This window comes from Monodon monoceros, unplaced genomic scaffold (assembly GCF_005190385.1).
Source record: "Monodon monoceros isolate NGI ecotype Baffin Bay Population unplaced genomic scaffold, NGI_Narwhal_1 Super_Scaffold_12, whole genome shotgun sequence".
Taxonomy (NCBI): Eukaryota; Metazoa; Chordata; class Mammalia; order Artiodactyla; family Monodontidae; genus Monodon; species Monodon monoceros.
In genome coordinates, this window is record NW_021703768.1 from 98649380 (window position 1) to 98670971 (window position 21592).

At 36.6% G+C, this 21592-nt stretch overlaps 1 protein-coding gene and 1 pseudogene across 2 annotated transcripts in view; one reads left to right on the forward strand and one right to left on the reverse strand.

The window, feature by feature from the left end:
• Positions 1 to 21592, forward strand: part of HSD17B4 (hydroxysteroid 17-beta dehydrogenase 4) — a 91706-nt gene that overhangs the window by 5509 nt on the left and 64605 nt on the right. For both annotated transcript variants that reach the window (XR_003792627.1, XM_029216341.1), the window contains exons 3-8: positions 9691 to 9798; positions 11727 to 11786; positions 13276 to 13297; positions 13403 to 13449; positions 14919 to 15003; positions 16094 to 16281. Coding sequence is in view for 1 of the 2 variants with exons in the window: in XM_029216341.1 (XP_029072174.1) it covers positions 9691 to 9798; positions 11727 to 11786; positions 13276 to 13297; positions 13403 to 13449; positions 14919 to 15003; positions 16094 to 16281 (510 nt within the window). In the remaining variant the exon portion in view is untranslated. The remainder of the gene's footprint in view (positions 1 to 9690; positions 9799 to 11726; positions 11787 to 13275; positions 13298 to 13402; positions 13450 to 14918; positions 15004 to 16093; positions 16282 to 21592) is intronic.
• On the reverse strand, positions 159 to 1906 carry LOC114891875 (annotated as a pseudogene).

Here is a 21592-nt window from a genome sequence, read left to right on the forward strand (position 1 = left end):
TATATCTTTTTTTTTCATTCATGAGATATTTATTAAAATAACAAATTTAGGGAAAAAAATCAGTACAATTGTATACATCATTACTGAAAACTGTATATCATCATACAAAAAAGGATTTTATTTTGGGAAATCAATTCTTAATTTATGGCAGATTTTACTTTCAGAAATAAAACCACAAAACAACACAATCTAATTCAGTCTTAAAGGCTGGCATGCTGAGCAAGGAATGTTCTTATTCTTTGTAGGAGCTCTTTCTTTACACCGTCAGGTACCAGGGCTCTGCCTTTTGGTGTGATTTCAGCCACCAAGTCATCAACAGCAACGTGTTCTAGTCCTTTTTCTTTAATTACCTTTACAGTGTGCCTTCAACTGATCCCTCCAGCCACGTTCAATTAATTTAGCTCTCAGCAACTCTTTGAGGCGTTCTCTTTCTCCAGTTTCTATCAACTTTTGGTTAGTTGCTGCTCTCTGCACATCTTTGTTCATCTTGCTAACCACACTCTTCGGCTGTCCAGACCTAGCATATATCTTTATGGAAGGGACACAGAGACTTTGGATATTCCTTGTTTAAGGTCATAGCCATTCTCTGTTAATCCAATCTACTTCTTGGGGCAAGGACAAATTTTGATATTGTGGTATTTGGTCAGGGGGTGTATAGTTCAGGCCTTTTTTGCCAGATTTTCCCCAAAATATTTCATGTCAGGGCCTAAAGGCACATATTGTAACTTTTTTTTTTTAAAAAATATATTGCTATTTATTTATTAATACTTACAACTTTTTATTTATTTACATCTTTTCCACTCAATTCCGTAAGTGCAAGTATCTCATTTTATCTTTTGTATCTCCTAAGGGACCTAGAATATTGCCTTTTGTAAAGAAGGGACTTTGTTCATTCGTTCCTTTATTGTTTGATGTAGCCCTTTTTGGGGGGTGGGGTGGGCTGGGGAGTGGTTGGTGTGTCTGAGATTGGTTGAATAAATTCCTGCTGTTTTTGTTGTGACTAACTTATAATCTTAGTTTATAAACTTGTTTTGTAAAACCTTTTGCAGCAATATGTGTTTCTGTGGATCAGTTTTCCTGTATTTATTTATTACCTTTGAATTTGTTGAACTCAGATTGGAGTTTTTCAGTTCTAAGAAAAAGGTAAACAGGGACAGTGTATCTGTTTATTTTGTCATTGCCTCAGGGATGGTATTGCAGCAAGTGCTTGTGAAAGTCCCAAAAGGCAGAAAATTAGTGTTTTGGGAAAAATATTTGCCAAACTTGGCTGGAGAGCCAGATTTAGTTTAGTTTAGTTTATGTGAAAATGTAGAACTTTTCACTGATATTTTCTACCACTTTTTAGCCTGTGACCTAGCTGTGAACTTTCTAGGCTACCAATGGGTTTTGTTCTTCCCTAACCACCACTACCCTCTGCTTTAACTTTTTTAAAACACAGATGCCCTGAGTCCAGGTTTTATCATGTGCACTAACATTTCTCCTGCGTTAATTTTGTTCTGGTCAGCATATTTTTACCTGAGTAAGCAAAAAATAGTAAAGAGGAGTAAGCAAACCTAGGATTTATAACATCGGAGTATCTTGTTTGTGGAAAAATTACTAATCAGTTAATCCTATGACTAGCTCAGAGGCCAGTAAGAAGTAAGACCTTAAGAAATGGAGTACCTTGTTTCTCGTATGAGTCAACTTTTACTAGGTTATGCTGAGTTAACGGACAAATCTCAATGGTTTATAATAATAAGGGATAATTTCAGGACTTCCCTGGTGGTGCAGAGGTTAAGAATCCACCTGCCAATGCAGGGGTCACAGGTTCGAGCCCTGGTCCGGGAAGATCCCACATGCCGTGGAGCAACTGAGCCTGTGCGCCACAACTACTGAGCCTACGCTCTAGAGCCCATGAGCCACAACTACTGAGACCATGTGCCGCAACTACTGAAGCCCACATGCCTAGAGCCCATGCTCCGCAACAAGAGAAGCCACTGCAATGAGAAGCCCACGCACCGCAACGAAGAGTAGCCCCCGCTCGCCGCAACTAGAGAAAGCCCACTCACAGGAGGGAAGACCCAACACAGCCAAAAATAAAAATAAATAAATAAAATAAATTTACTTTAAAAAAAAAGGGTAATTTCATACCTACCTGACCTTTTAGCTTCTGGTCAGCTGTGTCTCTGCTTTATGTGTCTTACTAATTTCAGGATCCCAGCTGAAGGAGCAACGTTCATCATGGCTGTTCTTCCGGCAGAGGGAAAATAAAAATGGATCCCCTTGGTGTCTCATAAAGCTTCTGTTTAGTAGTGGCATGTCACTTCTACTCACCTTTCACTGGCCAAAGGAAATCACCTGGCCAAGCGCAAAGTTAAGGGTATCACTTAAGACAGTCTCTTCATGTAAATATGATTGCTGTTTTATATTCCATAATATAAAGCATTATGGGAGATTTAAATCTGGATATAAGAACTGCTAAGCCTTTGGCTGATAATTACAACAAGGGACATTTGGTTTCGTACACATTACATCTTTCAAGAAATGTTCGCACATATCTGAAGGAAATGTTGGGAATGGAATAGGTTTGAGGTTTCCTCAGTAGGTGAGCTGTATCGAGTTCTCTGAATATTAAGTTTTGTCTTGAGGGCGTGAACACAAAGAATATCGAAGTGTTCCAGCAAGGAGAACCTCTTTTTTGGACAGTAAGAAAGGCAGAATGCTTTCTATTCTTGAACTGGAGGAGTAGCACTTTTGGGTAATTGAAACTGCAATCTTTTGAAGTAAGATTGACATGATTTCTTTTCTGTACTGCAGTTGCATAATAACTGGTAAAGATGAGTTACAAGTTCCTGTGGTCTGATGCCAGAGCCTGTGTTTTTAATGGCTGTGTGATCCTGACAGCCAGAAGGTGAACTGCAGTGGGGAAAGTGAATTGTCTTTGAAGTTAGGTCAGGCTATAAATCCTGTTTCTGCTGTCTAATTACATGACCTCTCTGAATATTAGTAGCCACCTTACCTAATAACTTCCAGGATTATGATGGGGATTAAATGACATCAAGAATTAAAACCTTTTGTAAAGGGGGTAAAAAGCCAATAACAGTGACTGTGTGCTGGGCACTGTGCTCAAGATTATGTCAAAGTGAGCTTAGGGGGCATCCCAGGCTGGAGTGAAGTCATCTAGGGGAACAGAGTGAGAGATGAGAGATCACAGGAGGTCAGGTCATGTAGGACCATTTAGTTCAGAGTAAGGACTGGCTTTTGCCCTGATTGAGATGGGAAGCCATTGGAGAGTGTGGAGGAGCAACATGACCTCATTTAAGGTTTAAATGGCTCATTCTGAGTGCTGTGTGAGGAATAGGTTCTAGGGGAGCAAGAGTGGAAGTGGAGAAGTATGTTGGGCATGTTGGAGTTTATTATCCTATTAACTCTTCTTGTCCACACTTGTAATTTTTCATTAAAAAAAAAGTGAAAGCAGAGAGATCTGTCAAGTTATCGCAGTAATCTGCATCAGAGATGGGGGTGATTCAGACAGGTGGTAGGGATGGAGGTGGTGCAAAGAAGTTAAATTCTGGAAATATTTTGAAGGTCGCTATGGCAGGATTTGCTTATTTGCTGATGTGGGTTGAAAGGGAGAGAGAAGGATAAGGTGGTGGTTTACCGAGATAGGAAAGACTGGAGGAGGGCCGGATTCACAGAGAGGGGACATTCCCAGTAGACTTTCAGATGGGGATAGTAGGTAGGCAGTGGGACATAGGACTCTGTAGTTGGGGGGACAGGTTGAAGCTATATAGATCTATTTTCAGTTTCTAGGTGGTATTCAAAGCCAGGAGACTGGATTGGATTACCCGGGTGGTGAGTGCAGATAAACAGGAGATGGGGTCCCAGGACTGAACTCTGGAGGGGACTCAGTCTCTCATTTTCAGTTTCTTCTCCCTTTAAGGAGACCTTTGATGCCTTCTTGTTGTTGAGACAGATTAAGTCCCTTAAATTAAAGGGACCTAATTTAAGACGTTGCTTTCTAAACTATCACAACATTTTGGAGGCCTTCAAATATTTAGATACATTTATGGCCATTCTGGAAAAGACTCTGATGAACTAGGGTGATTGTGTCTTTCTACCAAACAGTGAAAATAGTATGGCAGCTCTGTGTTTTCTGCCTTTTCTTTGGCTGTCAAGAAGCTTAAGGGTAAACCTGACACTGTCCCCAAATAGAGTAACTACCATTAGCATATGCTTTGAGTAGGCTTCTCTTTCTCTGATGTAACGTTTTCTTAATTTTTCCATTTTTTAATAGTCCTTGCACATTTAAGGCACCTTAAATACTTTTTGGTAGCAGTCAGGACGTGAACAGAATACAGGAAGAAATCCCCATTGGGCCCACAGCTCTAAAATCAATGAAATGATTCTTAATGCTGTTGTTTGCTGTCGGAAACTTTATCAAAATAGGAGGAAAGGCATCAAGCATAGAAAACAGAAATGTCTGGAAGAACATCCAAGAGATGGTTAATAGCAGTTACCTCTGGGATAAGACAAGGATTAAAGACTTTTTGAATCTGCGGGGTTTGAATTTCTTGAAAGCATTAAAAAAAAGTAAATAACCTCTCCAAAAAATAAGTACACTTGTAGTACAATATTGCCCATGTCATATATATATATATTTTTTTGCGGTATGCGGGCCTCTCACTGTTGTGGCCTCTCCCGTTGTGGAGCACAGGCTCCGGATGCGCAGGCTCAGCGGCCATGGCTCACGGGCCCAGCCGCTCCGCGGCATGTGAGATCTTCCCAGACCGGGGCACGAACCCGTGTCCCCTGCATCGGCAGGCGGACTCTCACCACTGTGCCACCAGGGAAGTCCCTGTGTCATCTTTTTATATGCTTCTCAGATTACTCATTGTAAAGGATGTCACAGAATCAATACATATGAAAGTTATTTTGATTTTGTAGATTTGGAAGCACCATTTTACTTTGGAAATAAAAGTCGTTTATAGATATGTCATTGGTAGTGGATATGACTCAGCTGGTGTCAAACCCTTGGATTGAATAAATATATGAACAGGAATATGTGTAAGCACAGTTATAAAGCACTCTTCAAATACAAAGCATTATAACATTACTCTTGATAATTAAATGGCAAGTTAGAAACTGCTATATAAGCAATTTCCCTCACTGAGCTACAGCAAAAAGGGTGAACTACTTATAGTAAAGTGAAGCAGTAAAGTGAGGGCAGACTTTAAGGGATCTTGAAAGTTAGGCAGTGAATAATAGGGTTCCACTGCAGATTTTGAGCAAGGGGATGACTTAGTATAAAGGCTGCCTTTGGGCCATTACCCAGCAACAGTCTGCTGATTGCCTGGAAAGATTAAGATTGGAGGCAGAAGACCACCGGCAAGGCAACTGTAGTAATCTAGGCATGAAATTATAGAATAGGAAAGAAATGGCAGTAAACGATTCCTCGAAAGAACTGGAAACTCCTCAGTGCACAAACTATCTACCTTGCGAGCTCAAAGCACCTAGCACAGTGCTGGGTACAGAGTGGGAACAGAGTGAACATTTGAAGAATCATAGTGAAATTGATGTCAAGCCTTGATGGCTAGTGACATGTGCTGTTCAGAAACGGGAGAAAGGAAAGAGTACCTGGGAAATAACTCACCCAGCAAAGTGATGTTGAGAAGGTGGGACAGTTTGAGGAAGATGATAATCAGTTTGATTTGCATTTTTTTTTTCTTTCTGTCAAACTAAAAGTGACATATATTCCCTCAGCTGGTTTAGCAGCCCTGATATCAGGAGACCCAAAGCATGTTTCTTGCTCTAGTCTTTGGAGCCAATAGTCAGGGCTGAAGGATAGCAAGAAAGAACAAGAAAACCAACTTCTGAGAGCAAAGTCCTGTACACAAATAGGATTACTAAAGACAAATCCAGATTTCTCAATCTGGTTTATGTAACAAAACACTGAAAAACAATGTAAGTAATACTCATCAAATAATATTAATGCTCCAGTGTTACCTCTGTTTCTCTTTCAACATTTCAATAAAGGAACTTATGATTTGCAACACATATGATATAGAATTAAAATCTTTTATAAGTAAGGGACACGTACACATCTGTAAGAAAGAAAAGCACCCCAAATGAAATGTGATTTAAGCAGGCAAAACAATAAGAAGCATAAATGACCAATAAGCCCATGAAAATAATGTTACCTTACTAGTGCTCAAAGAAATGTAAATTAAAATAATGAGCTACAACTTGTAATCATTTAATTGTTATACTGAAAAGAATGATGATGTCCAGTGTTGGGAGGATATGGGGAAACAGGCATTGTCACAAACATGGTTCTGTTTTCAGGCTTCAATAGCTGGTAACCTGGTACTTTGTATTTAGGTATCCATTTACCTATTAGTAGAGTACTTTTACAGGCTCCAAGTGTGTTTTAGAATTCTCTGGATTCTTATATCCCTGCTCTAGTGGTTAGCATATTGCAGGTATTTAGTAAAATCTTGGGATGGATTTTTAGTAAAAAACCTTATGTAGTCTTTAATAGACTATCCAAGTCATTGATTTATTTAAAATGACAGAAATAGGAAAAAGATTTTACATCTTAAACCCAAAACTCTTCAGAGCTATAAACTGGATTTTATATGGAGGATTTACAAATATATCACTTTTGGGGATATTTTGATGGTTTTAGCTGAGAAGACTCTGTCCTTAACTATCATAATCTTAACCATTTTTACTCCCTATTTTAAAGCTATTTGTTTGACTGGGGTGCCTGATTTACTGTTCCTTCTATATTCTCCCCAAGCACATGTGATTTTTTTTTTTTTTTTTTAGTGGAAATAATTAGGATAAAAGAAACTTGTTTGCAGCATTAGAGGAGCAGAATGGTATTGTGGTAGGTCAAGGTTCTAGTCTGAATTTTGCCATTTCATACAGCCTTGGAGCCTAGACAAGCTTTGGAGCCTGGAACAAGTTACATAACCTTTCCTAAACTTTCCTCTTCTGTAAAAATAGGAACAACTGTTTCTGCCAAACTCCTAAAAAGCTGTATGGAGATCAAATGAAGCAGTGTACATAGATGGGTCTTTGAAAATGCAGAGTATATACATACCAGTATAAGGTGGTAATGGTATTTTAAAATATTATTGTGATTAGAATTTTAGTCATATATTTAAGCGGAACAGTGTCACATAGCGTGGATACATTTCTTTTCGTATACAGTCTGTTAACATTGTTGCTATCCAAGCCCTTCAGTGTGTAACCAGTGCTTTTCTAGTTAAGCCTGTAATCCCTGTGGTTTAGCTCTGGTGATAGCGGGATAACTGAGTGGGGTCAGTGTTAAGTTTGTACTCTCTAAGGTAGAGACTTGTCTTGAATAAATCTATTCTGAAACTGTTTCACTACACATCATTGATCTCAATAATTATTTATCCAGTCTTCAGTTCTTAACCTTTGATTGCACTTGGTTGCACTTTGAACAGTTTCCACTTGGGGGTAGTGTTTCATTTCACAATTGAACAATTCTTTCTTAAGTATGGCCTTTGCCAGTTTGCTCTTGAACTTTCCCTTGCTTAGTTAAAAAGGGTCTTAAAAGACTGTTAGCAGCATGTTTTAAAATCTTGATTTTTTAAAATTGTTTCCTGTCATTTGAGTAATTGTACAGAAATAATTAAGAGGAATTTAGTCTTGAGAATCTTAACACTTTTTTTTTTAATGTCAGAGGGATAACGTAAGCCTTTTCCCCATTATTTTATGTCTTTGTGGCATTTTTTATTTACAGTAAGGCTGTTAAGACTATATTGTTAGAAAAAATATATCCCAGTCCACATTTTGAAAAACTCATTTCCTTTAAGCGTAAAAGCACATTAGGCTAGCTTTGCTCGGTATCATCCCTGTATCTCCCTTTACCACCCAACCCCACTTGCAGCCCTCACCCCAGCCCGCCCAAAAGAGAACCATTCTTGAAAAGAAAAAAAAATCTTGTGGGCTTTCTTTTTTCCCCAGTTATGGTAATTATCAATTTGGTAATATTAAGAGACTTTAAATTTTAGTATAAACCTCTATGTCATTTATTAATTAGTAATTTTTAAATTCCGCACAGTATGTGCAATAACCCTACAAAAATGATCACTTTGCAATGCAAATTAAGTCTTTGTCCCAGGTATTTGTTTTAAATTCTGTTTTTTCCAAGTTATTTGGCATTGATCTATATATCTTTTCATTTGTTTTTGCATGTTATTTTGTAAATAATTAACATTGTATAAATTACCTTTGTTATATTATTTAGTTATGTTGGCTTTTATAAACTTTATGATGCAATTAGTGCATTAGTGTAGTTACCACATACTTAACTTTCAGTAGATTATAAACTCTGAGGATAGGCACCATTCTTATACATCTGTAGATTTCTGTAGATTTCCTTGCAAGTAGTAAATGTGCAATTAATGTTTGTATCTATATAATTGGATATAGGGAGATGTTATGTGGTAAGTGTGGTCAGTTGTTAAACATATAAATTACATATATGGTATAAATTAGTGACTGAACACATATTAGTTGTGTATGTAAGTTTTGACCTCTTTCAATAAATAGTTTTTATTTCTTTTTTTGGTAGACCATGACACACTATGTTTTATAAAAATTCATGTGTGCGTCTCCAAGAGTTTAATACTGTGCTTGTTCTTTATCACCATTCCTGTAAAGAAAGTCTTTCTTGACATGGAGAAGGTATTTCGCATTGTGTATTTAACCTTTCTTTGTTTCTTTTTTTTTTTTAATTATGGTAAGAACATTTAATATGAACATTTAACAAATTTTTAAGTGTGCAATACAGTATTATGAACTACAGGCACTATGTTGTATGGCACATAAGATCTCTAGAACTTAATCATCTTGCATTATTGAAACTTTATGCCCACCGATTAGCAACTCCCCATTTTCTCCTCCCCCTAACCTCTGCAACCACCATTCTACTCTCTGATTCTATGAGTTTGACTATTTTACGTACTTTGATGTAAGTGGAATCATGCAGCATTTGGCCTTCTGTGACTGGGTTACCATATTATCTGCAAGGCTCATCCATGTCGTTACATATTGCAAAATTTCCTTCTTTTTTTAAAGGCTGAATAATAGTACATTGTATTTATGTACCACATTTTCTTTATCCATTTTTATCTGTCAGTTGATATTTAGATTATTTCTACATCTTGGCTGTTGTGAATAGTGCTGCATTGAACATTTGGAGTGCTGTTATCTCTTTGGTTCCTGATTTCAATTCTTTTGAATAAACACCTGGAAGTGGGATTGCTGGATCGTGTGGCAGTTCTATTTTTAATTTTTTGAAGAATGTCCATACTGTTTTCCTGTGTATTTAATCTTAAAAGTGATCTTTAGGTTTTTTTCTTTTCTTTCTTTTTGCTAAAAGTGGGTTGAATCATGGTCTTTTTCTTTCCAAAAAAGGAGAAGCATTGCACAGTTAAAAATTTCATGACATGAACCTGTGTTTAAATATTTTTGCTGCTTCATATCTGTATTTAAAAACAAAGAGGCATGTTTTGAAAGTACGTATCTCATGGTGTGTTCAGTAAGATGGGAATATGGTAATAGGGAATTAGGAAGATGACTGAAGAAATACACTAATAATATAATTTCATTTCCAGCTCATATTTTTAAGGTCTAGAACTGAATTCTTATTTGTTTATTTTTGCATTGCAGTGAATGATCTAGGAGGGGACTTCATGGGAGTTGGTAAAGGCTCCTTAGCTGCTGATAAGGTTGTTGAAGAAATAAGAAGGAAAGGCGGAAAAGCAGTGGCCAACTATGGTACAGTATTTGAGAGAACTATACTACTTCTTTTATATTTCCTCAACTAATGCTTTTCTCATGTTAATAATTATTGAGCAAATATCTTGGCATTCTAGTATAATTATGAAATTAGATTTTATCTAAGTCTGCCAAAGATGTTTAGTGACGTATTTTTTAAACTTTTGATGTAGATTATTTTATGAGTCTAACTTTTATTCAGCTGTTTATTTAATATTTTTAATAATGAGCACATGATATAATCAGTACATTACTGTAGATGTGGATATGAATATGCTCTTTTCTTGAAAGACCTGTCTTAGCTAAAAGGTCTTATGTGTTTCTTCAGAGTTCTTCTTTTTAAAATTGCTTTTAAAAAAAATTTCTTAAAGTAATATAGTGTAAGAAGTGAAGTGCCCCCCTTCTGTACCCAGCCTTCATATTCCATTCTGCACAGGTAATCATTGCTGTATGTAACTTTCTTATCTTTATGAAAATGTAAGAGTCAAAGTTAGGCATTAAAAATAAAGAAAAAATAACGACAGCAAATACAACCTTTATGTTTGATGTATTGATTCTAATAGTATTTGTAAGGAATCTTCTTGAATAGATTTACTTTAAAAAGATAGTGCTTACTGACTTTTCTGAAAATTAGATTGTTTTTATGGGCCAGGGAGAAAATTAGATTGCCAATGACTTTATTCTGAAATTTTAGAGGAAAGGAAATAGGATATGATTTGTTTTGAGAGTTCAAGGGAATAATGAGACAGACATTTTAGTATCTTATTTCCACATTGAGAGTCTAGAAAAATGTTTTCAACTTAAAAAAAATTTCTGGGGTTTTAAAACCTATTTTGTAAAGATAAAGATTTCGGATTCTCTTCCCTGCCCCTCACTTTTGATATTCAACCTGTATCAATCAGGATTCAGTCAAGAAAACAGAAGCCCCTCTCGGTTTTCCAAGTGTGAAGGGTTTTATACAACGAATTAGAGACTTACCATTGGAAGGTCTGGGCAGGTGCATGTCAGGGAAACTGTCGATGACCGTCTCAGCCTGTGGCAGGTGGTTTTCAAGAGCTCACCTAGATATGCTGTCAGTCTCACATCTGCAGCCTGCTCACAAGATTGCCTGCATTTACAGTCTCCTCCCTTTAAGCGAGTATCTCTTTTTGGCAGATCTAACTCAGGACCTTATGGGTCCCAGGGAAGGGACCTGGCTCCCCCTGTGATTGCAGAGGAAGTAGAAAGAGGCAGTGGTGATGTTGAGTTGACAGCTGACCATTTGACACACAGCTCTGGGGATATGAGCCCTTCTCCTGGGCTGATTAGCAGAAAATAACAAATCCATAATATTTCATTGAGCTTTACTTTTTGTAGTTAGTATTACAAAAACAGTAGGTTTGTTTTCCAAATGTAGTGATACAGAATTGAACATGCTTTTTCAAATTAAACACGCTCCTCCTTCCCTCTCTCTCAAAGTCTCATTTGCATCCTTAAGGGGAAGTGCTTATGTGGCTATTTAAAATTCAACAGAAATGAAATAAAATAGAATATTCCATTTGTCATACTAGCCACATTCCAGGCCACATTTCAGTAGCCACATGTGGTTCGTGGTTACCGTATTAGTGCAGAAATAGGGCATTTCCATCTTCACAGAAAGTTCTATTGGACCGTGGTATATTGTATATTATTTGTCAAATACTTCTCATTTACCCCCTCTCTTTTTTTTTTTTTTTGTAGGTTAAAGGATTGTCTTAGGGACTAAATTTCTTTTGTAACATGTATCATTTATATTTTAGTTTGTTATATGCCTGCAATATGAATGTATTTTCCTTGGAAACAGGTTCTGTTGAATGAATAGTATCTGTCATGTGCTCTGAGCCACAGAATTTAGAAGTCATTTGTAAGGGATATTACTGAAGTTTTGTCCTAATTTCCCTTTCCCTCAGATTCAGTGGAAGCAGGAGAGAAGGTTGTGAAGACAGCACTGGATGCTTTTGGAAGAATAGGTAATGTTTCTTTGCATTTATGGTACTAACAGAGCAGCTTCTACCTTTCTAATGAAATATTTTTTATTTCCCTTTTGTTTATTAAAAACTCATTTTTGGTAATCAAATTTTTAGATTTGTTTTAAATTTTAATTTTTTTTTTTTTTTTTTTTTTTTGCGGTACGCGGGCCTCTCACTGTTGTGGCCTCTCCCATTGTGGAGCACAGGCTCCGGACGCGCAGGCTCAGTGGCCATGGCTCATGGGCCCAGCCACTCCGCGGCATGTGGGATCCTCCCGGACCGGGACACGAACCCGTGTCCCCTGCATCAGCAGGTGGACTCTCAACCACTGCGCCACCAGGGAAGCCCCCAATTTTTTTTTTTTTACATACCCTAATCTTATTCCACAGAGGGCTTGAGGTGACAGTTTGTATGCATGTATGTGTTGAGTTTGTTTTATATTTTTTTGTACTTTAAGAACCTTTAAAAAAACTTGTATTTTCTAAGTTTCCTTTTTATAATAATTTAATCATACCCCAAATATATTTAGAAAATAAAAAATAAATCAGTATTTTGGCAATAGAAGACCCAGTGGAATATTTTAGATAATTATAATGATTCAGATTAAAATGATTCAGTATCTTACAAATTAATTAAGATGAATTATATAAAATAAAAATCTTCATTTTTAAGAAGCATTTCAAATATATTGTTTAATTTTCCTGACTTAGTCCCATACATTGTTAGTAAAAGGTTATTGAATTACTAGAGGGAAACTACTGCAGATAAACCCAACATGTTTATAATCTGAAAAATGTCAATTTTTGTAGTTTGAATGTGTTCCCCTCCCTCCCCCTTTTTTTGGTCTAGCGTATATATGTTTCTAGCTATATTTGGTTGAGCTTATGAGAGACGTGTTCACATAGTGTCTGACACAGGGATAGAGACCACAAAGTTTTGAAGTCATAAGGTGAAAATAGCCACAAGATGGTGGTTGAACCTTAAGAAACAATCCCTTTTTTTTTATAGTGAGAATGCAATTATGTATTAAGATAGGCCATCAGTTTCTAACTCTAATGGTTTCCTTTCTGGGCTTTTGACCTTTGAGTGGCAAGGAAAAATCTTTTAACTTTCCCAGTGAATTTTGAAGTTAATTGAGGGATGCCTTACGATTACCACTGAGTTCTAAGAACCTAAGAGTTGTGTGACTGCTAATTCTGTAAATAAGCTCACAGAATTTTGGCAGAAGGTAGAGGTGGAAACATTTAGGTATGTAGACTTGAGAGGAAAGCACTGATATAATGGGGTATTTATTGTGCTTTTGTGAACCAGATTTTGTTTTGCTATAGGTATAAAATTTTGTTCTGCTAGCACTTGTTACCTATTATATCTACTTTTCCATGAGCGGGGGGCAGGCAGGGAACACTTTTGAAAGAAATGTGAGTTGTAAGCAAAGGCAAATTAATATGCTTGCTTTTATATTTGTGACTTGAATATTTTTATATTGTAGATGTTGTGATCAACAATGCTGGGTGAGTATTTCTTTTTAAATTTCCAATAGAGTAATGTACATGCAAACTTTTTTTTTTTTAAGTGTTGACTTTCTCTTCTCAACATACGTAATATCAATTTTTTAGAATTTTGAGGGACCGTTCCTTTGGTAGAATAAGTGATGAAGACTGGGGTAAGTTATTTTAAATATATGTTCTCTGGAACATACTTATCCATTTAGCCTTCTAATATTTGATATATTTATACACTTAAGGAAAAACTTGCTTCTACCTATTTTTGCTTCTGCTAATATAAGTGATGAATAAGCTTTAAAACTGAAAATGAACAGTTGGCAGAAAAGGCTTTTGTGACTTTCGTCTGTTTCCCTTTTTCTCTTTGAGAGATTGTCAGCATTTTCTTGCAGTATTAGCTGTTTCTAACAGCCTTTTGCATGCTTGTCTGGCTGTATGATTCTTATTTCAAGAGCAAGAGCAGGCTATGGAAGAGAGTCTGAGGCACTAAAAATGATGGAGATCGGAGAAGTGGGTGGGAAAAACCTAGATATAATTTTGAAACTTCTAATAAGTAGGAAAAATTTCCATTAGGAATGTCATGTTGGAAAGATTGAGTTTAGATGATGAACAATCACAGTTATAAATTTTTTTTATCCTGTTTGCTCTTTTTTGCCCTTACTTTCACTGGCTATCAGACCTAAAACAAGCATTGGTGGCTGAGATGGTGGCAGGCATGGTAACTGAGATGAATTACATCATTGTTTATAGAGTGTGTTTCTGGGAAATATTGCCAGAAGTTCTTTTGGAAGAAGCAAGATATCTTTCTGACTTACAAGTAAGCAAAGACAGGCTTTTAGTTTCCAATTCCCTTATAATAACTGAAGAAAAAAAGGAGCTGAGAAAGATAGAATTTGTTGGCAGAGGAGACTTAAGCTGGTGCTTTGCTTTGAGCTCTCATGGGTCTGGAGTGTGTCCTCTTCTGGTTTCATCAGAGTAAGATTAAATCTAGAGTTGTTTGTTTATCTGAATCATCCTCCAAGTTGTCTGTTCATTAGATTGACATTTCAGAAAGCAGGCTTCTCTGTCTCTCTTTTTCCCTCTTCCCCTCCCCCTCTTTCCTACACCTCCATGCCCTGACCCCCAGCTCTCTCAAACTCATTTGCAAATCCTGTTAAAAATAGGGATTTAGGGATATACTGAACATTTTATAAACATTTCTTCATGAAGAACTGAGTGGTTTTTGATTATGCTTTAACTAATGTTTGTGTTGAGTCCCAATTATATATGTAAAATTCTTGGTTATTTGTATTAATGAATTTTTATATAAAATAGGCAAAAATTAAAGATGGCATTGTACTTAGATGTGCATAGGCATCGTATTTAGGTGGCATTGTATTTATGATAAAGTTAGCTATATTAGATAATAATCTAATCATAAATTATAGGCAAAATGCGTATGAATTATTGATTGGTTATGTAACTGGAACTAAAGCTAAAATGATTACTCGGAGTGCAATGTGACAATAGTTGATTTTGAATGCTAGGTATAAAATGAACATCTTTGTATAAGTAAGTCATTGCTTATGTTGATTCTGAGATAGCTCTGTCTAAATTTGACAATATTCATGATAAAAATTTCTTGTTTTAGATATCATCCAGAGAGTTCATTTGCGGGGCTCATTCCTGGTGACCCGGGCAGCGTGGGATCACATGAAGAAACAGAAATTTGGAAGGTAGAGTTGTATGTGGCTGTCAAGGGGGATTGGAGATGCCGTGTGTGGGTTCTTATGTACAGAGGAAAAGAATTGCTTTGACGTTGAAAAATACACCTTCAGATATGCACAGGCTTTTTAAATGTAGTTTTGGCAGATGCCTCCCCGTTATACTGGTGTCAGTCATAGATTAACGAGCTGGACAACTTAGTATTTCTTTTTACCTCCTACTTTTCATTATTAATGATTCTCCTGCTATTCTCTGATATTTTAGCAGTACAAACATTGAGGATTCAGCAGTACTTTATTCTCTAACCAAAATATCATTTTTTGTGTCCAGTGACCAACTGGGGAGAGATGAGTGGATGTTTTCTACTAGCTGGCACTGGTCAGACATGAGTTAGTCTTTGTAAACTAGGAACGGTAAGACTCTTATAGTTGCGTCTGTGTGACTCAGACGTGGCAGACCTAGTAAGTGGCCCCATGCGCTCTAATGTAAAAGTTATTCCTGTTAACTTAGGGTTCACACACATCTACTAGATGTAAATTGCGTGTGATAGCTGTTCTTATTGGAGAGTTCTAGTATATCCTGATACTAGAAGTTTCTGAAAGTAAATGATAGGATTTACTTGTTCTACTAAGTAGAGTAAGTGAGATTAGGTCAGGTTATGAGATGGTATTGTTTTAATATGAGGCATTTAATATTATCCAGAAAGGGAAAGGAGCAAAGTGATGAGGACTAAAGAATTAGAGCTTCATGATCTAATACTTCTTACTAAAATTTTAACTTGTAAATTGGCAGTTTATTTTATGTTTATAAATATTTATTGTTTTCAGTAGATAATGAATATACATTCTTACACTTGAATTCATTTGATACTGACCAGGGATTCTTTCTAAAACAATAAAACCTTGCAGTTGAATTTTGAGAGATTACTTTTATTATTTATATTAATTTAGATACATGAATCATGACTTTAAGAACCTAATGGCAGTATACAGAGTTGCTTTTGACAGATATAAGAGTAATGAAAAAGAAAAAAAATGCTTAGAGTTGCAACATTATCAAAATATAGAAAAGAGGATGGTGAGAAATTGATTGTCCTTTTAGGATCATCATGACTTCATCGGCTTCAGGAATATATGGGAACTTTGGCCAGGCAAATTATTGTGCTGCAAAGCTGGGTCTTCTGGGCCTTTCAAATTGTCTTGCAGTTGAAGGCGAGAAAAGCAACATTCATTGTAACACTATCGCCCCTACTGCTGGATCACGGTTGACCCAGAACATTTTGCCTGATGGTAAGTAGTTTAGATTTTTTTAATGCTGTTCCTCACATACCTGTGTGGTGTGAGCTCTGTAAAAGTATTTAATTTTTTGAGTAGCTAAAAAAATTTCCTTACAATTTAAAAAAGCATTATGTGTAGTTTATGTTCATTATAGAAAATTTAGGACAGCACAAACAAACAAAATATGACCCATAATTCTACCACACTGAGATAAACTTTCTCTTTGTGTAGGTAGACATACATACATTTTTTCTTTACAGAATGAGGTAATAGCATTCTTACTGTTTTATAATAATAATTATTTAAAACAATTAATAGATTATGTTTTTTAGGGCAGTTTTAGGTTTATAGAAGAATTGAGCAGGTAATAAAGAGAGTGCCCGTATACTCCTCCTCCCACCCAGTTTTACATCAGTGTGCTACATTTATTATAATTGATGAACCAGTATTGATCAATTTTTATTTATTTATTTGGCTGCATCGAGTCGTTGAAGCATGTGGGATCTTACGTTGTGGTGCACGGGCTTTTCTCAAGTTGTGGCATGTGGATTTTCTCTCTCTAGTTGCGGCACATGGGCTCCAGGGTGCGTGGGCTCTATATTTTGTGGCACACTGTCTCTCTTGTTGAGGCATGTGAGCTCGGTAGTTGTGGCACCCGGGCTTAGTTGACCCTCAGCATGTGGGATCGTAGTTCCCTGACCAGGGATCGAACCCGCATCCCTGCATTGGAAGGCGGATTCTTTACCACTGGACCACCAGAGAAGTCCCTGATTGATTATTATTAACTATAGTTAATAGTTTACTTTAGGGCTCGCTCTTTAGGTTGTATGATTATATGCGTTTTCACAAATGCATGATGTTATGTACCCATGATTATAGATCATACAGAATGGTTTCATTCTAAAAATCCCCTGTGTTCCATCTCTTCATCCTCTCCTCTTTTTCACAAATGTCTGGGAGGATTGAAGCTCATTTCTTTTTATCACTACATAATATTACATGGTATGTAGGTGTCACAATTTTTTTTTTCATTCACCTATTGTGGAACATTTTGATTGTTTCCAGTTTTTGACAATTGTGAGTGAAGCTGCTATAAACATTCATGTGCAGGTTTTTGTGTGGACGTAAGTTTTCAACTCATTTGGGTAAATATTAAAGAGGATAATTGCTGGATTGTATGGTAAGACTATCTTTAGCTTTGTAAAAATTTCCAAACTGTCTTCCAAAATGGCTGTATCGATTTTCATTCCCACTAGCAGTGAGTGAGAGTTCTTGTTGCTCCACATCTTTGCCAGCATTTATTATTGTTAGTCTTTTGCATTTTAGTTCTTTTAATAGGTGTATAGGGTATTTCATTGTTTTAATTTGCAGCTCCCTATTGACTTATGATGTTGTGCATTTTTTTCCTGTACTTATTTGCCATTTATTTGTCTTCCTTGATGTTTCTGTTCTTATTTTTTGCTCATTTTTAAATTGGGTTCTTTGTTTTCTTTTTTTGGGGGTGGTTCTTTGTTTTCTTGTTGTTGAGTTTTAAGAGTTCCATGAATATTTTGGAAACAAGTTCTTTATCAGATATGTGTTTTGCAAATATTTTTTCCCAGTCTTTAGCTTGTTTTTTTATTCTCTTTAGTCTCTTTCACTTTTTTTCGCCCCCCCCCCACCCAGGTTTATTGAGATATAATTTAGTCTCTTTCACTTTTGAAGGATAATTTCACTGGGTACAGAATTCTGGGTTGGTAATTTTTTTCTTTCAGCACCTGAAATCTTTCACTCCACTCTTCTTTTGCTTACATGGTTTCTGAAGGAGAGTCTGACATAATTCTTCCCTTGTTTCTTTATGCATAAGGTATTTTTTCCCTCTGTGTTCCTCCAAGATTTTCTCCTTGTTTTTTTCTGCAGTTTGAATATAGTATGCATAACAATAGGTGTAGATTTTTGGCAATATTCTACTTGATGTCTCCTGAGCTTCCTGGATCTGTGATTAACTTTGGAAAATTCTCAGCCATCACTACTTAAAATATTTCTTCTGTTGTTTTCTTTTTTTCTTCTACTTCTGGTATTACCATTATGTGCCTGTTCTTTTTATTTTAATTAATTAATTGATTAATTTATTTGGTTGGGCCAGGTCTTAGTTGCAGCAGGTGGGCTCCTTTAGTTGCAGCTCGCAGACTCCTTAGTTGTGGCTTGCAGGCTGCTTAGTTGCAGCACGTGGACTCCTTAGTTGTGGCATGCAAACTCTTAGTTGTGGCATGCAGACTCTTAGTTGCAAGATCTAGTTCCCTGGCCAGGGATTGAACCCGGGCCCCCTGCGTTGGGAGTGTGGAGTCTTAACTGCTGTGCCACCAGGGAAGTCCCAATATATCTTTTGTAATTATACCACAGTTCTTAGATATTCTATTCCCTTTTATTTTTTTGTCCTTTTTTCTCTTTGCATTTCATTTCAGTTTGGGAAGTTTCTATTGACATATATTCAAATCAAGCTTACTGACTTTTTTCATTTCAAAATGTTTTATATATATATATATATATATATATATATATATATATATTTTTTTTTTTTTTTTTCCTGCAGTACGTGGGCCTCTCACTGTTGCGGGCTCTCCTGCTGCGGAGCACAGGCTCTGGACACGCAGGCCCAGTGGCCATGGCTCACAGGCCCAGCCACTCCACGGCACGTGGGATCTTCCCGGACCGGGGCATGAACCTGTGTCCCCTGCATCGGCAGGCGGCCTCCCCACCACTGCGCCACCAGGGAAGCCCTGTTTTTGTTTTTGAGCATTTCCTTTTGATTTTTTTAGCATTTACTTCTGTCTGCTTACAGTAGTCATCTGTTCTTGTAAGTTGTCCACTTTTCTCCATTAGAGCCCTTAGCATGTTAATCACAGTTACTTTAAATTCCTAGTTTGATAATTCCAAAATCTCTGCTATATTTCAAGCTGGTTCTGAGGCTTGCTTTGTTTCTTCAGCCTGTACTTTTCTTGCCTTTTAGCATGCCTTGAAATTTTTGTTGAAAACAGAACATGATGTATTGGGGTAGTAGAAAGTGTGGTATTCAGAGCTTTATTGTGAGGTTTCATGTTTATCTAGCTAGGAGTTAGGTTGCATTTATTGGTTGCTGTAGCTGTTGGTGTCAGAGGCTACATTTTCCTCTTTGTCATTGTTTTTGTGTCCCCTGTTGTCTTTGGGTTTCCCTAGGTACTCTGTGTTTGCAGCTCTCTCAGTTGTAATCCACTGTTGTTATACTGGAGCCCTGTTGAAGTGGCTGTAAATTATGGTGAGGGGAAGTGTTCTATAATCTTATGATTAAATCCCCATGTTTTTTAGCAGGTCAAAGTCTCTGGACTCTCACCTTCAGTAGAGTTTTTTAACCTTTTTTTTTTTTTCTCCCCTTATTTGAGACAGGAAGGCTAGATGGGTTCCACTAGTCTAATTGCTCTTCCCTTAAGTCAGATAAGGCTCTGGTAGCTTCCCTTGAGGATAGGCCTTTGTTAAGGAGAACAGAATGCTCTGGGCATATTTCAAAATGATTTTGTTTTATTGATTTATTTTGTTACCCTCTCCCTTTTTCTCTGTAACATTTCAAAGCAAATCTTAGATGTTGCATCTCACCTAATAAATACTTGGAAATGTGTCTCTAACAGATATGGACATTGTAACCACACTGCCAATATCACACCAAATAAAATAATTCATTAACATTGTCTAATACCAAATTTATATGAAAACTTCCTCATTATCTAAAAAATATCTTTAGTTTATTCCACAGTGATCTAAACAAGGTTCACAGTCGTTTTGTTACTGTATCTCTTAAGTTTTATTTAACATATAATAGCTCATTCTCCTTTTTAAAAAAGTGCCAATTATTTGTGGAAGAAACTGCGAGTTCATTTGTCCTGAAGACTATTCCTCATTCTTGATTTGGATTGCCTTTGCACTTTTGTGGAAAATCAATTGACCATGTATGTATGTGTGGGTCTATTTCTGGATTGTCTGTTCTGTTGTATTGATCTATGGGCCTGTCCTTTTACCAATACCATGATGTTTTAATTACTATAGTTTTACAGTAAGTCTTGAAATCAGGTAATGTGAGTCTTCCAACTTCGTTCTTTGAAAACATGAAATACAGAGTTTTAAATTTAAAAATTTAAATGTATGATTGAGAGCCAATGCTTATTTATTTAGTTATATAATAAATAGAATACTTGACTGGTGGAAAACTGTGTCTGGTTTTTGATACTCCTGGTTTTAACATATTTCTAAAAAGAAAATATCTATAATACTTTAAAAGTAGTTTCTGTGAAACAGTACAAAACAATTGATGAGTGAAATTACTTTAGAATTAGCTACTTCATGGCATACAAATGCTTTTTCACAGTACCATTTTACTTTCCACGTTTGAGCTAACGTTCATTTTAGAACTTGGAATTTGTAATACCAAACAAGTATGTACTTGCTAGCTTTTCCTAAGAGCTGTGCCTAACCAGTTTGCTTTAGTGTAGAATAGCTATTTGTACCTGAGATCTAATTTTTTTTTCCTTTTCTTTTGTCAACAGGGCCATTTAAAAAAGTCCCTTATTTTAAAAACTCTTATACTCTCATATCTTATTGAAGGAATTCTTGTTAAAGAACTGGATTATTTAAGTATAATACTACATACATATGCACAACAGTGTAGGTTACTGGCAAGAAGTAAAGCATCAAAATGTAATGCATAGGGGCTTCCCTGGTGGCGCAGTGGTTGAGAGTCCGCCTGCCGATGCAGGAAACGCGGGTTCGTGCCCTGGTCCGGGAGGATCCCACATGTCGCGGAGCGGCTGGGCCCGTGAGCCATGGCCGCTGAGCCTGTGTGTCCGGAGCCTGTGCTCCGCAACGGGAGAGGCCACAGCAGTGAGAGGCCCGTGTACCGCAAAAAAAAAAAAAAAAAAAAAAAAAGTAATGCATAGTCATGAACTCACTGCACAACCCAAGAATTGGAACATTACTTGCATCTAACTTTATACCTTCTATTCTATTCCTCTGCTTCATGCCAAGAGACAACCACTATTTAGAATTTTATGCTTATCATTTCTGTGCTAGACTCCTACCTAAGTCACTTTCTGCCATTGGCTGTAGACTTTCTTGGGGAAGCAGCAAGTTTTCAAGAAAATATTGAAAACTTCAGCTTTTAAATTTGCTTTCCTTTGAGAATGTAGCTTCCATTAATTTTGACCTCTAGAGATGTTAAGTCACTGTTTAATGTAGTATCTTTTATGCCCACCAAACCCTAGTCTAGTGAAAGATGTTTGGAGAATAAGATGTACTTTAGACAAATAATTTAATCTTT